The sequence below is a fragment of the Gigantopelta aegis genome, chromosome 5, assembly GCF_016097555.1.
Source record: "Gigantopelta aegis isolate Gae_Host chromosome 5, Gae_host_genome, whole genome shotgun sequence".
NCBI classification, from domain to species: Eukaryota; Metazoa; Mollusca; class Gastropoda; order Neomphalida; family Peltospiridae; genus Gigantopelta; species Gigantopelta aegis.
In genome coordinates, this window is record NC_054703.1 from 32,608,732 (window position 1) to 32,624,966 (window position 16,235).

Below are 16,235 nucleotides of genomic sequence, written 5' to 3' on the forward strand. Positions count from 1 at the left end.
ACAAGTGAATGAATGAATGGAATGGATGAATGAATTAGCAAGTAATGGGAAGTTTACACGAAGATGATGGCAAATAAAAAGTAAATAGCTGTCCGCATTTCGACTCGTGGCCCGAAAACTGAGTCAGATTAGTGTGTCTATATGCGTTTCCTTGTGTGTTCACTGAATCATGAATGGTTGTTTCTGCAGGCTGTTGGGTTTGTTGGCATAGTTTGTGGTATTTTGCGATGATAAACGCAAACAACCATCCAGTATGTGGTAAGTATGATGAAAGATAGATTTTGATATGTACACATTAGCTATTTATATTTAATGTCGCGCTAGCTTATCGTTATATTCGTAATGACTGATATCCGGAGTGAAACACTGAATCGGACTGAGTGACAGAGGGAAATGTATTATCGACATTTAAACATCAACAATGATTTCAAGATACATAGGCAGCAAGGATGGCAGTTGTGTGATAATTAAACACGAAAGTGTATGTTAGAACAGTTTGGCTGAAATACGGCGAAACTGTCTGGAGTTTCCGTCAGTTTAATACTAGGCCTGGATGAAATTTTCTCAAAGAATATCAACTGGGAGCTGATAAAAACGTACCCAAACCGAACAGTACCCATACCATATCGTACCCAATTCTGTTCGAAACGTACTTGTACGTACCCATACCAAAACGTACCCAATTCTGTTCGAAACGTACGTACCCATACCAAATCGTACCCAATTCTTTTCGAAACGTACGTACCCATACCAAAATGTACCCATCCAAACAGGGCCGTAGCTAGAATTTCTTGTTTGGGGAGGGGGGGGGGGGGGGGTAACTGAGTAGTTAATAGTCTAAAACTCCTTAAACAGTTAAGAAGATAATTTTCTTTAAGTTTCTATGTTTTCCAGATCCCCCCCCCCCCCCCCCCCCCCCCAGCTACGGCCCTGCCAAAGCAACAGAGGCAGGTTCTGTAACTAGTTACGACATGTACCACCAATCAGTTTACAACTGCTGTTTATATAGTCAAAATATCTTAAGTGATCTCTATAATAAAAACAATTTAAAATTATGTGTCGATATATTTATTAAACAAGCACACCCTATTGATTAAAACAGTTTAATGGTTTGACTGCACATGTATGTCTTTCTTTATGTTTGTGTATATCTAGTTTCTTTCAAAATCCTGTTGTATATATTACCCTCCTTTCCTCAGTTGATTGTTATTGTTATTGAATATATTGTTATTGAATATTCGGTTGTAATGATCATAATAAAACAGATGCACGTTTGTTTCCAGTATAGGTGTGCTGGAATCCGAATATTCTGTTATAATGGATACCGCTATAATGAGAGTTGACAGTAGTCACATCTCGTTACAATGACCACGTTCGTCCCTGGGGCATTTTTTTATGTCGAATTAGCCGTTGCTGCGAAATTATTCTAACAAGGTGCATTCACTGTTAATCTTATCATTCCCTGGCTATACATTTTTTTATGATTGATACCTACTTCCGTCCCGCACATTTACAAAAAAAAACAAAAAAACAAAAAAAACTTAAAAACAAGACTACGTTATTCAAAGTTGGGGCGGGATGTAGCTCAGTGGCAAAGCGCTTGCTTGATGTGCGGTCGGTTTAGGATCGATCCCTGCCATGGCCCTATTGGCTATTTCTCGTTCAAGCCAGTGCTCCACAACTGGTGTAACAAAGGCCGTGGTATGTACTATCCTGTCTGTGGCATGGTGCATATAAAGGATCCCTTGCTGCTAATTGAAAAGAATAGCCCATGAAGTGGTGATGGCGGGTTTCCTCTCTCAATATCTGTGTGGTCCTTAATCATATGCCTGACGCCATATAACCGTAGATAAAATGTGTTGAGTGCGTCGTTAAATAAACATTTTTTTATTTTTTTATTCAAAGTTAATCCTTTAACTGAATGAGTATAAGCTTATTATCAAAGCAATACACGCCTACATATTTTGATATCGTGCGACAAAATTAAGGATGCCAACTGTCTGTATGAGTAGTGCTAAAATGGCCCCAATTATGACATCCTTAATTATGTACTGTTGTTGTAAAGAGGTGTTTTTAAACGTCGAATGCACTTTTGTTCCTAATTTGCACTGTCGGTGTTGGAAGGTGTGTATTATGGTGTAATAAACAGAATGGCATCAATGTACGTTTATTTCCAACAATTTGTGGTCGGATGGTGTAATTTAATGTAGCTACGACGGTCGTTGTAAATATGTCTGACTATACACACACACACACACACACACACACACACACACTTCATTCAATAAAGTAGGGGAAGTCTTAATAAGAATTTACAGTTGCCAAAATTGTAAGGTATATTAGTTGTGGGGAATGGTTATATGATAATAGTGAATTAATTGGGCAAACATTACAACCGGTAGTTCAGTATTACAGTAGGTTTTATGACAACCAAAGATCTTTAAGGTCGATTGGGGTCAGAAGTGAAATTTGAAAGTTGACGTGGGTCTTTTTATCAGTAAATCGCAAATTCAAACAATAAAAATTACTAAAAACAAAACAATAACAACCGTATGATCATCAGAATGAAAAAGATTTACAGAAATAATGTTCCACAGTGATTAATTGACCTTCCTGGAAATTGTCAAATTCGAGAATGACACCCCACGCACGTGTACGGGGCAGCTGCGTGATGTATGTGCAAAGTATGGAATGTGTTTCGGTGTGTTGATAAACAGACCTGAACGTTCTTTACTAGGATGTGTGTGATCAAAACGTATGTTCGGTCTAATAGTTGATATTAACATTAATATTTCAGGTTCCTCTACTTTTTTTTAAGAGTATATATATATATATATGTGTGTGTGTGTGCGTGCGTGTGGGTCCTATGTTTTATCAGTTATAGATTTCACTAATCTTGGGCTCCCTATCTGTACCTAGGGAGGGGAGAAATATACTAGAGTTGTATAGAGAAATGCATTTAAATTGTACTTTCACAACTACTACAAGACCATTTCTAACTAAATTAGATGGGGAGCTTCTATGAATTTTGTGATTCTTGTCCCCCCTCCCTAAAATGTGTGTCGTATACTGCATCTGGTAGGCGCGTTCAATAATATACTCATTTACCATTCAGACCCATGGATCACTTTATGTACACGTGAAACCAAACCCCAAACCCCAAACCCAGTATATTCATATCAATCTTGTATGTACTAGTCTTGGTTTCTGTTCGATTGATTTGTGTTTCATTCTCTGTTTCAGTTTTAACCCAGTATATTCATATCAATCCTGTATGTACCAGTCTTTGGTTCTGTTCGATTGATTTGTATTTCATTCTCTATTTCAGTTTTAACCCAGTATATTCATATCAATCCTGTATGTACCAGTCTTTGGTTCTGTTCAATTGATTTGTATTTCATTCTCTATTTCAGTTTTAACCCAGTATATTCATATCAATTCTGTATATACCCCCTGCGCGTGCTGTAACCTCACCGTGGTGCAGGGGTGTAACATTCTCTTTGAGAATGGCCAATACAGCATAAAATTGAAATTTTGAGTAAAAGTCAGTATCTATCTGTGGTATTTGTATTTTCGCACTGTTCTTTACACTGTGTTTTTGTTTGAGTCTTGAATTTTTGTGTTGATGTTGATCATCACTTTATGTGTTTGCATTGCATAGTTTGACACCCAATAGCCGATGTATTTTTCGTGCTGGGGTGTCGTTAAATATTCATTCATTCATTCTGTATATACCAGTCTTTGGTTCTGTTCGATTGATTTGTATTTCATCCTCTTATTTCAGTTTTAACCCAGTATATTCATATCAATCCTGTATGTACCAGTCTTTGGTTCTGTTCGTTTGATTTGTATTTCATCCTCTTATTTCAGTTTTAACCCAGTATATTCATATCAATCCTGTATGCACCAGTCTTGGGTTCTATTCAGTTGATTTGTATTTCATTCTCTATTTCAGTTTTAACCCAGTATATTCATATCAATCTTGTATGTACTAGTCTTGGTTTCTGTTCGATTGATTTGTATTTCATTCTCTATTTCAGTTTTAACCCAGTATATTCATATCAATCTTGTATGTACTAGTCTTGGTTTCTGTTCGATTGATTTGTATTTCATCCTCTTATTTCAGTTTTAACCCAGTATATTCATATCAATCTTGTATGTACTAGTCTTGGTTTCTGTTCGATTGATTTGTATTTCATTCTCTATTTCAGTTTTATAGTAAACATATGGATGTACGCCAGACGTTTATACCTTTCTGATATGAACGAAGCTCTCCGGAGAAAACAATAGTTTCTGATGTTTACTGGGATCAAAGTGGAGGTGTGTGTGCAAAACGTCAACTGAAGAGCAACATGTCGTCAAGTGATACAGCAAGTTTCCAATGTGAAGTCTGCTCAAAGAGTTGTAAAGCCAAGTCTATTCTAGAAATACACATGCGAGTTCATACAGGTGAAAGACCGTTCAGATGTGGAATGTGTTTAAAGGAGTTCTCAACCAAGAGTATCATTAAAACGCACATGCAGATTCACATCAGAGGAAAACCTTTCAAATGTATGACATGCTTCGAATGTTTTCCATCGCAGTCTTACCTAAAACAACATTTGTTGATTCATACAGGCACGAAACCTCCCAAATGTGAAGTGTGTACAAAATGTTTTGCACAGAGTTCCAGCTTAAGACAAAATATGTTGCTTGATAAAAGCCAGTCACCTTTGAAATGTGAAGTGTGCAAGAAAGGTTTTATGTATAGCACCCTCTTGAATGAACATATGATTCATGCTCGACAAAATCCTTTCAAATGTGCAGTGTGCAAAACATGTTTTACACATAGCTCCCACTTGAAGGAACACATGCGGATTCACACTGAGGAACCTTACAAATGTGAAGTGTGCACAGAATGTTTTGCTTTTAGTGCCAGCTTAAAACAACATATGTTGATTCATACTGGGGAGAAGCCTTACAAATGTGAAGTGTGCACAGAATGTTTTGCACATAGGTGCAACTTAAAACAACATATGTTGATGCATACTGGGGAGAAGCCTTTCAAATGTGAAGTGTGCACAAAATGTTTTGCACATAGTAGCAACTTAAAGCAACATATGTTGATCCATACTAGCAAAAAACCTTTGAGTTGTAAAGCCAAGTCTCTTCTAGAAGCACACATGCGTGTTCACACTGGTGAAAAACCTTTCAGATGTGGAATGTGCTTAAAGGATTTCTCAAACAAGAATTACATTAAACGACATATGGCGATCCACACAGGAGAAACTCCTTTCAGATGTGTGGCATGCTTGAAATGTTTCCCATTATGGTCTTACCTAAAACAACATACGTGTATTCATACAGGCAAGAAACGTTTCACATGTAAAGTGTGCATGGAAAGTTTTGCTTATAGTTGCAGGTTAAAACAACATATGTTGATTCATAAAGGCAAGACCGCTTTGAAATGTGAAATATGCACGAAATGTTTTATGTATAGATCCCTCTTGAAAGCACATATGTTGACTCATAGTGGCAACAAACCTTTTAAATGTGAAGTGTGCACGAAATGTTTTACGTACAGGTCCCACTTGAAGGAACATCTACGGATCCATACTAGGGAGAAACCTTTCAAATGTGAAGTGTGCATGAAATGGTTCACGCGTTATTCCTACTTGAAACAACACATGTTGATACATGTTGGCGAGAAACCTTTCAAATGTGAAGTGTGCACAAAATATTTTAGGCAGAGTTCCAACTTGAAGCATCATATGTTGGGTCATACTGTGAGAAAACCTCCATCTGAAATACATTTATACAAAACAATATAGCAGCAACAACAACAGCACACCAATATATATATATATATATATATATATATATATATATATATATATATATATATATATATATATATATATATATATATATATATATATATAAATCAGAAACACATTGATCACAGATTGGTTGTAATAAAATAATGATGTTAAATCATACCCACGGGAGTTTTGGACTTTCAGCTACCAGATTCCCAATGCCAGTAGCCTGGGCTTCTGGAGTTTCCCACCTGTAAACTAATCGATGTGCACAACAAATGCAACCTTTGTGGTGATTACATATGCCTTTGATCTGAAGGTGTAGATTGGTGACATGATTTTAAGGATAAAATATGTGCATTAATTTCGGACGAGGGGGCGGGACATAGCCCAGTGGTAAAGCGCTCGCTCGATGCGCGGTCGGTCTGGGATCGATCCCCGTCAGTGGGCCCATTGTGCTATTTCTCGTTCCAGCCAGTGCACCACGACTGGTATATCAAAGGCTGTGGTATGTACCACCCTGTCTGTGGGATGGTGCATATAAAAGATCCCTTGCTGCTAATCGAAAAGAGTAGCCCATGAAGTGGCGACAGCGGGTTTCCTCTCTCAATATCTGTGTGGTCATTAACCATATGTCTGACGCCATATAACCGTAAATAAAATGTGTTGAGTGCGTCGTTAAATAAAACATTTTTTTATTTTTTATTGTGACGAGGATTTGGTGACTGATTAAAAACGATTAGAAAATAACTCCAGTCTGATCTATTTATTTATTTATTCTTTCATGTTGCACATTTTAAGATTCGGCAACAATTACGACAGAAGTTGAACATGCGCTACATTTCCATAGCGTCTGATTCATCAGACCCAAACCCAACTTCGTCGTATGTGTATGAGCGTGTGTGCCTATGTGTTATTGTGTATATATGCATTTTAAAAAGTGTTTCATATACCACCATTCATCATTAGTGATGCGTATTGACACATTTTTAAAGTTGCGATATAGTGCGATACAAGAACCTGAACTGCGATACGTACGACGATATATTGCAAAGACTAATTCTCAATTATTAGACTTTATAAAGTGCTCGAATTTCATGAACATTTTATATAAAATGATTCACCAGTCAATCAAGACTCATTCGGAACAAGTGAATCTATTGTTTCTTTTCTTAAACTGGTAGTTGGTGTTTGAAAATATAATACGTGTGTACTAACACACGTACAAAATATATAAGACCAATATACGGATACGCTAAAATTATATCGTGATATGCATTGTTCAACATTAATATTGCGGTAAATCGGTTATACCGCGCATCTCTCTTTATCATGATGAACAAATTAAAATAAAAAAGCATCTAGTTTTTAAAGTTGCCCGGGGAATCAATTCCCCTCCCCCCCCCCCCCCCCCCCCCCCACACACACACCCAATGTCCCCATTTACGTAGGTGTCAAAGCAGTTGAGCTAAATATTTAATAACATTTGTTATTTATTTGTTTATTTATGTTCTTCAAGCAATTTTGGCTTGGTTTTGGGAGAATACACAGTACTGCTAAATGGGTTTATGACGGCCTTGGTAATAATTATACTTTAAATAAGAATGTAATTGTTTGACCAGCTTACGCCTAACTTTCAAGCACACAGCACCAACAAGATATGTGCTATCGTTAAGGCAGGTTATTTAATTAGCAAGTCATGGGAAGGAAGGCTGAATAAAACATATTGACAAACAACATAATTGTAAAAACGTGATGTCCTGAAATGCAATTTCATGCATTCTTCACAGGTAAAGGGACGGGATCAAGCACAGTAGTGAAGCGCCAGCCTAATGCGCGTTCACTTTGGGATCGATCCCCGTCTATGGGCACATTCGGCTATTTCTCGTTCCAGCCAGTACACCATGATGTTTTATATTAAATGCTGTGGTATGTGCTATCCTGTCTTTGGGATGGTGCATATAAAAGATCCGTTGCTATTAAAGTTAATTTGGTCATTCTGGTACGTAGTCATCAGAGGAAACCTGCTACGTTTTTCTTGTATATGCACTTTCCCACAGACAGGCAAGCACATACCACGGCCTTTGACCAGTTGTGGTGCACTGGTTGGAACTAAAACAAAAATCAGTTGAGTGGATCCAACGATGTGGTTCGATTCTGGGACTCAAACGAGCACTCGAGCGACTGACCTAAATTCGGCCCCCTCCCTTGATATTAATGATAAAATGTAGCGGGTTTCCTCTCTAAGACTATATATCAAAATTATCAAATATTTGACATCCAATAGCCGATGATTAATAAATCAATGTGCTCTAGTGGTGTCGTTAAACAAAATAAACTGTATTTGAAGATACTGACAGACATTAAGCAAAATTCTAAAGACTCAATGTCTTGACTGAGTCACAGAACGATGAATACATGTTTTTACGACAATTGATATTGCAAGAATATCTTCAGCCAAATCTCTGTGTCCACTCCACTCGACTAGCAAGAATATCTCCAGCCAAATTTCTGTGTCCACTCCACTCGACTAGCAAGAATATCCCCAGCCAAATATCTGTGTCCACTCCACCCGACTAGCAAGAATATCTCCATCCAAATATCTGTGTCCACTCCACCCGACTAGCAAGAATATCCCCAGCCAAATCGCTGTGTCCACTCCACCCGACTAGCAAGAATATCCAAATATCTCTGTCCACTCCACTCGACTAGCAAAAATATCCCCAGCCAAATATCTCTGTCCACTCCACTCGACTAGCAAGAATATCCCTACAACTGACCTAAACAACACATACCCTACAATTGACCTAAACAAGCCATACTCTACAATTGACCTAAACAACTGGTACCCTACAATTGACCTAAACAACTCGTACCCTACAATTGACCTAAACAACTCGTACCCTACAATTGACCTAAACAACAAACACCCTACAATTGACCTAAACAACACATACCCTACAATTGACCTAAACAACTCGTACCCTACAATTGACCTAAACAACCTGTACCCTACAACTGACCTAAACAACACATACCCTATAACTGACCTAAACAACCTGTACCCTACAATTGACCTAAACTCGTACCCTACAATTGATCTAAACAACACATACCCTACAATTGACCTAAACAACACATACCCTACAACTGACCTAAACAACACATGCCCTACAATTGACCTAAACAACCTGTACCCTACAATTGACCTAAACAACACATACCCTACAACTGACCTAAACAACCTGTACCCTACAATTGACCTAAACAACACATACCCTACAACTGACCTAAACAACTTGTACCCTACAATTGACCTAAACAAGACATACCCTACAACTGACCTAAACAACTCGTACCCTACAATTGACCTAAACAACTCGTACCCTACAATTGACCTAAACAACACATACCCTACAACTGACCTAAACAACTCGTACCCTACAATTGACCGAAACAACACATACCCTACAATTGACCTAAACAACTCATACACTACAATTGACCTAAACAACCTGTACCCTACAACTGACCTAAACAACACATACCCTACAACTGACCTAAACAACCTGTACCCTACAATTGACCTAAACTCGTACCCTACAATTGACCTAAACAACACATACCCTACAACTGACCTAAACAACACATACCCTACAACTGACCTAAACAACACATGCCCTACAATTGACCTAAACAACCTGTACCCCACAATTGACCCAAACAACACATACCCTACAACTGACCTAAACAACTTGTACCCTACAAATGACCTAAACAATGCATACCCTACAACTGACCTAAACAACTCGTACCATACAATTGACCTAAACAACTCATACCCTACAATTGACCTAAACAACCTGTACCCTACAACTGACCTAAACAACACATACCCTACAACTGACCTAAACAACCTGTACCCTACAACTGACCTAAACACGTACCCTACAATTGACCTAAACAACTCGTACCCTACAACTGACCTAAACAACTCGTACCATACAATTGACCTAAACAACTCGTACCCTACAATTGACCTAAACAACCTGTACCCTACAACTGACCTAAACAACCTGTACCCTACAATTGACCAAAACAACAAACACCCTACAATTGACCTAAAGAACACATACCCTACAATTGACCTAAACAACTCGTACCCTACAATTGACCTAAAGAACACATACCCTACAATTGACCTAAACCTCGTACCCTACAATTGATCTAAACAACCTGTACCCTACAACTGACCTAAACAACACCCTACAACTGACCTAAACAACCTGTACCCTACAGTTGACCTAAACAACACATACCCTACAATTGACCTAAACAACACATACCCTACAACTGACCTAAACAACACATGCCCTACAATTGACCTAAACAACCTGTACCCTACAATTGACCTAAACAACACATACCCTACAACTGACCTAAACAACTCGTACCCTACAATTGACCTAAACAACTCGTACCCTACAATTGACCTAAACAACACATACCCTACAACTGACCTAAACAACTCGTACCCTACAATTGACCTAAACAACAAACACCCTACAATTGACCTAAACAACCTGTACCCTACAACTGACCTAAACAACACATACCCTACAACTGACCTAAACAACCTGTACCCTACAACTGACCTAAACAATTCGTACCATACAATTGACCTAAACAACTCGTACCCTACAATTGACCTAAACAACACATACCCTACAACTGACCTAAACAACTTGTACCCTACAAATGACCTAAACAACACATACCCTACAACTGACCTAAACAACTCGTACCATACAATTGACCTAAACAACTCGTACCCTACAAATGACCTAAACAACCTGTACCCTACAATTGACCTAAACAACACATACCCTACAACTGACCTAAACAACTTGTACCCTACAATTGACCTAAACAAGACATACCCTACACTAGTAGTAACTGACCTAAACAACTCGTACCCTACAATTGACCTAAACAACTCGTACCCTACAATTGACCTAAATGACATACCCTACAACTGACCTAAACAACTCGTACCCTACAATTGACCTAAACAACTCGTACCCTACAATTGACCTAAACAACACATACCCTACAACTGACCTAAACAACTCGTACCCTACAATTGACCTAAACAACACATACCCTACAATTGACCTAAACAACACATACCCTACAATTGACCTAAACAACACATACCCTACAATTGACCTAAACAACTCATACACTACAATTGACCTAAACAACCTGTACCCTACAACTGACCTAAACAACACATACCCTACAACTGACCTAAACAACCTGTACCCTACAATTGACCTAAACTCGTACCCTACAATTGACCTAAACAACACATACCCTACAACTGACCTAAACAACACATACCCTACAACTGACCTAAACAACACATGCCCTACAATTGACCTAAACAACCTGTACCCCACAATTGACCTAAACAACACATACCCTACAACTGACCTAAACAACTTGTACCCTACAAATGACCTAAACAACGCATACCCTACAACTGACCTAAACAACTCGTACCATACAATTGACCTAAACAACACATACCCTACAACTGACCTAAACAACCTATACCCTACAATTGACCTAAATGTCAATACCCTACAATTGACCTAAACAACACATACCCTACAATTGACCTAAACAACTGATACCCTACAATTGACCTAAACAAACTGTCCCTACAATTGACCTAAACAACACATACCCTACAACTGACCTAAACAACTCGTACCCTACAATTGACCTAAACAACCTACACCCTACAATTGACCTAAACAACCTGTACCCTAGTAACTGACCTAAACAACACATACCCTACAACTGACCTAAACAACCTGTACCCTACAACTGACCTAAACAATTCGTACCATACAATTGACCTAAACAACTTGATACCCTACTCAATCATAACCCAATTGACCTAAACAACACATACCCTACAACTGACCTAAACAACTTGTACCCTACAAATGACCTAAACAACACATACCCTACAACTGACCTAAACAACTCGTACCATACAATTGACCTAAACAACTTGTACCCTACAACTGACCTAAACAACCTGTACCCTACAATTGACCTAAACAACACATACCCTACAACTGACCTAAACAACCTGTACCCTACAATTGACCTAAACAACACATACCCTACAACTGACCTAAACAACTTGTACCCTACAATTGACCTAAACAAGACATACCCTACAACTGACCTAAACAACTCGTACCCTACAATTGACCTAAACAACTCGTACCCTACAATTGACCTAAACAACACATACCCTACAACTGACCTAAACAACTCGTACCCTACAATTGACCTAAACAACACATACCCTACAATTGACCTAAACAACACATACCCTACAATTGACCTAAACAACACATACCAATTGACCTAAACAACTCATACACTACAATTGACCTAAACAACCTGTACCCTACAACTGACCTAAACAACACATACTCTACAACTGACCTAAACAACCTGTACCCTACAATTGACCTAAACTCGTACCCTACAATTGACCTAAACAACACATGCCCTACAATTGACCTAAACAACACATACCCTACAACTGACCTAAACAACCTGTATCCTACAATTGACCTAAACAACACATACCCTACAACTGACCTAAACAACTCGTACCCTACAATTGACCTAAACAACACATACCCTACAACTGACCTAAACAACTTGTACCCTACAAATGACCTAAACAACACATACCCTACAACTGACCTAAACAACTCGTACCATACAATTGACCTAAATGTCAATACCCTACAATTGACCTAAACAACCTGTACCCTACAATTGACCTAAACAACACATACCCTACAACTGACCTAAACAAACTGTACCCTACAATTGACCTAAACAACACATACCCTACAACTGACTCAATAAACAACTTGTACCCTACAATTGACCTAAACAAGACATACCCTACAACTGACCTAAACAACTCGTACCCTACAATTGACCTAAACAACTCGTACCCTACAATTGACCTAAACAACACATACCCTACAACTGACCTAAACAACTCGTACCCTACAATTGACCTAAACAACACATACCCTACAATTGACCTAAACAACACATACCCTACAATTGACCTAAACAACACATACCCTACAATTGACCTAAACAACTCATACACTACAATTGACCTAAATGTTAAACCTGTACCCTACAACTGACCTAAACTCACACATACCCTACAACTGACCTAAACAACCTGTACCCTACAATTGACCTAAACTCGTATACCCTACAATTGACCTAAACAACACATACCCTACAATTGACCTAAACAACACATACCCTACAACTGACCTAAACAACACATGCCCTACAGTTGACCTAAACAACCTGTACCCCACAATTGACCTAAACAACACATACCCTACAACTGACCTAAACAACTTGTACCCTACAACTGACCTAAACAACACATACCCTACAACTGAGCTAAACAACACATGCCCTACAGTTGACCTAAACAACCTGTACCCCACAATTGACCTAAACAACACATACCCTACAACTGACCTAAACAACTTGTACCCTACAAATGACCTAAACAACGCATACCCTACAACTGACCTAAACAACTCGTACCATACAATTGACCTAAACAACACATACCCTACAACTGACCTAAACAACCTGTACCCTACAATTGACCTAAACTCTTACCCTACAATTGACCTAAACAACACATGCCCTACAATTGACCTAAACAACACATACCCTACAACTGACCTAAACAACCTGTATCCTACAATTGATCTAAACAACACATACCCTACAACTGAGCTAAACAACTCGTACCATACATTTGACCTAAACAACTCGTACCCTACAATTGACCTAAACAACCTGTACCCTACAATTGACCTAAACAACACATACCCTACAATTGACCTAAACAACCTGTACCCTACAATTGACCTAAACAACACATACCCTACAATTGACCTAAACAACCTGTACCCTACAATTGACCTAAACAACACATACCCTGCAACTGACCTAAACAACCTGTACCCTACAATTGACCTAAACAACACATACCCTACAATTGACCTAAACAACCTGTACGCTACAACTGACCTAAACAACTCATACCCTACAACTGACCTAAACAACTCGTACCATACAATTGACTTAAACAACACGTAGCCTACAACTGACCTAAACAACTCGTACCCTACAATTCACCTAAACAACCCGTACTCTATAATTGAGCTACACGTCACATATCCTACAATTCACCTAAACAACCCGTACTCTATAATTGACCTACACGTCACATATCCTACAATTCACCTAAACAACCCGTACTCTATAATTGACCTACACGTCACATATCCTACAATTCACCTAAACAACCCGTACTCTATAATTGACCTACACGTCACATATCCTACAATTCACCTAAACCCGATGCCAAGGAGCCACACTAGTTCAGCTAATTTATTTATACAAAACATAAAGTTTGGGCTACAACGGGCTCCATTGGTTGACTGAGAAGCTATCAGACTTGGAGATAGTTTCAAATCAAAAGTGATTTCTGGGCAAAATTAAGTGATATGTCGTCATTGTGGTTTTGTTTTTGTATGGGATTTTTTTTTTTTTCTTACCCCAAATCCAGGTTCATGGTAAAGAATAATGTTAAAACGTTGTTCGTAACATACAAATCAAAATTAATAATCTATGGGTGTCGAATAAAGAGTTATTGCATGACACCAGAATAGCCTCTATTAGCAACATCTGCCCTTGAATTGCATATGCGCTAAGCGGCACGAACATGCATTAAATTACTTTCGGCGCGTTCACGCCCCAGTCGCTTGCAACAAAGGCACATTGTTAGAGAATTGTGGGGTAGTCGTCGACTTCTTCTTTCATTTTTTGTCGTATATATTTTTATTATTGTCTATCAGATTGTGCGCAATCTCCTTTTACAGAGAAGGAAATATATTTTTAAAAAATTGTGACCAAGAAAAAGGGGCTCATCAAAAGGGCATCTTAATAAAGGTTTTGATATCTGCAATTAACATGCATGTGTTTGTGTATCTATCACTGTGTAGGAACGGAAGTGATATTAGTGTACACTAATTTGACTAAATGACTAGCTGCGATTTTCTGTACCGCTACAGGGCCGTAGCTAGGATTTTTTGTTTGAGGGGCCAACTGAGTAGTTAACAGTCTAAAACTCCTTAAATGGTTAAGAAGAGAATTTTCTTTAACTTTGTATAATACTTTCCGGTATTTTCACCAAAAATGCGCAAACAAATCGGAGCAGCGAGTCCAGTGTCATTGTCAGACAATGTGTGACGAACATAGTTAAACGGAATCAATTTCATATGCGATTTAATAGTTACAATCGACTATCCACCTGCAATTATTAATATTATGCACAACCATTAAGCATTCCATAATATGGTACATTGTATGTGTGTTTGTGCGCGCGCACGATTGTGTGTGTGTGTGTGTGTGTGTGTGAATATATATCTACTAACTGTATTAAAGAGAAATCAACATGATTACACATTTAGCCTTTTCATGATCAACCCAAAATGGGCCCCATCAGAGAAAACGTACTTAACATGGGGAAATGTTATCCAGACGTTGACTGAAGGCAGGGACGTAGCCAGAAAACATTTAGCATTACGCACGCCGAAAGCGTGCCTGAGCAGAGGGATCCGGGGGGCTTTACCCCCCCCCCCCCCACCATCCCCCACCCCCGCCCGTGAACATTTTGAAACTCAGGACGCCTATAGATACATTTTGAGCCTTTTCTGCGACATTTTAGTTTTTTCTTTCTATCTGTTTTCGAGTCAATTTTAAAAGGATATTTTTATAGAACAATAACAAACAGATCGACCTATTCCCGCATCCGCATTTTTGTTGTTTGCATTACGCACATGCGTACTGTGCGTAATGCTTTTGGAAGGTATTCACTTGTAGAACATGGGAACTGAAGTTGACACTCTAAACGAGGCGTGTGTATGTGTCGGTCATCACATCGATAGATAAAGTTTGTTTTCTTTAACGACACCACTAGATCACGGGCAGGACATGGCTCAGTGGTACAGCGCTCGCCTGATGCGCGATCGATCTACGATCGATTCCCGTCGATGTGCCCATTGGGCTATTTCTCGTTCCAGCCAGTGCTCCACAACTGGTGTAACAAAGGCCGTTGTATGTACTATCCTGTCTGTGGGATGGCGCATATAAAAGATCCCTTGCTGCTAATTGACAAGAGTAGCCCGTGAAGTGGCGACAGCGGGTTTTCTCTCTCAATATCTGTGTGTGGTCCTTAACCATATGTCCAACGCCACATAACCGTAAATAAAATGTGTTGAGTGC

The 16,235-nt window shown here is 38.8% G+C and overlaps 1 protein-coding gene across 1 annotated transcript; it reads left to right on the top strand.

Annotated features, from left to right (window-relative positions):
* The first annotated feature begins 145 nt into the window (after positions 1 to 145).
* On the top strand, positions 146 to 5,827 carry LOC121373637 (zinc finger protein 888-like). Its single transcript, XM_041500336.1, has 2 exons — positions 146 to 258; positions 4,212 to 5,827. Exon 2 carries the CDS (start codon positions 4,353 to 4,355, stop codon positions 5,808 to 5,810), a length of 1,458 nt encoding a protein of 485 aa, XP_041356270.1. The 5' UTR covers positions 146 to 258; positions 4,212 to 4,352; the 3' UTR covers positions 5,811 to 5,827.
* The last annotated feature ends 10,408 nt before the right edge of the window (positions 5,828 to 16,235 follow it).

Bases quoted from the DNA above. Each gene is read 5' to 3' on its own strand.
- LOC121373637 (XM_041500336.1), top strand. From the start codon at position 4,353: ATGTCGTCAAGTGATACAGCAAGTTTCCAATGTGAAGTCTGCTCAAAG.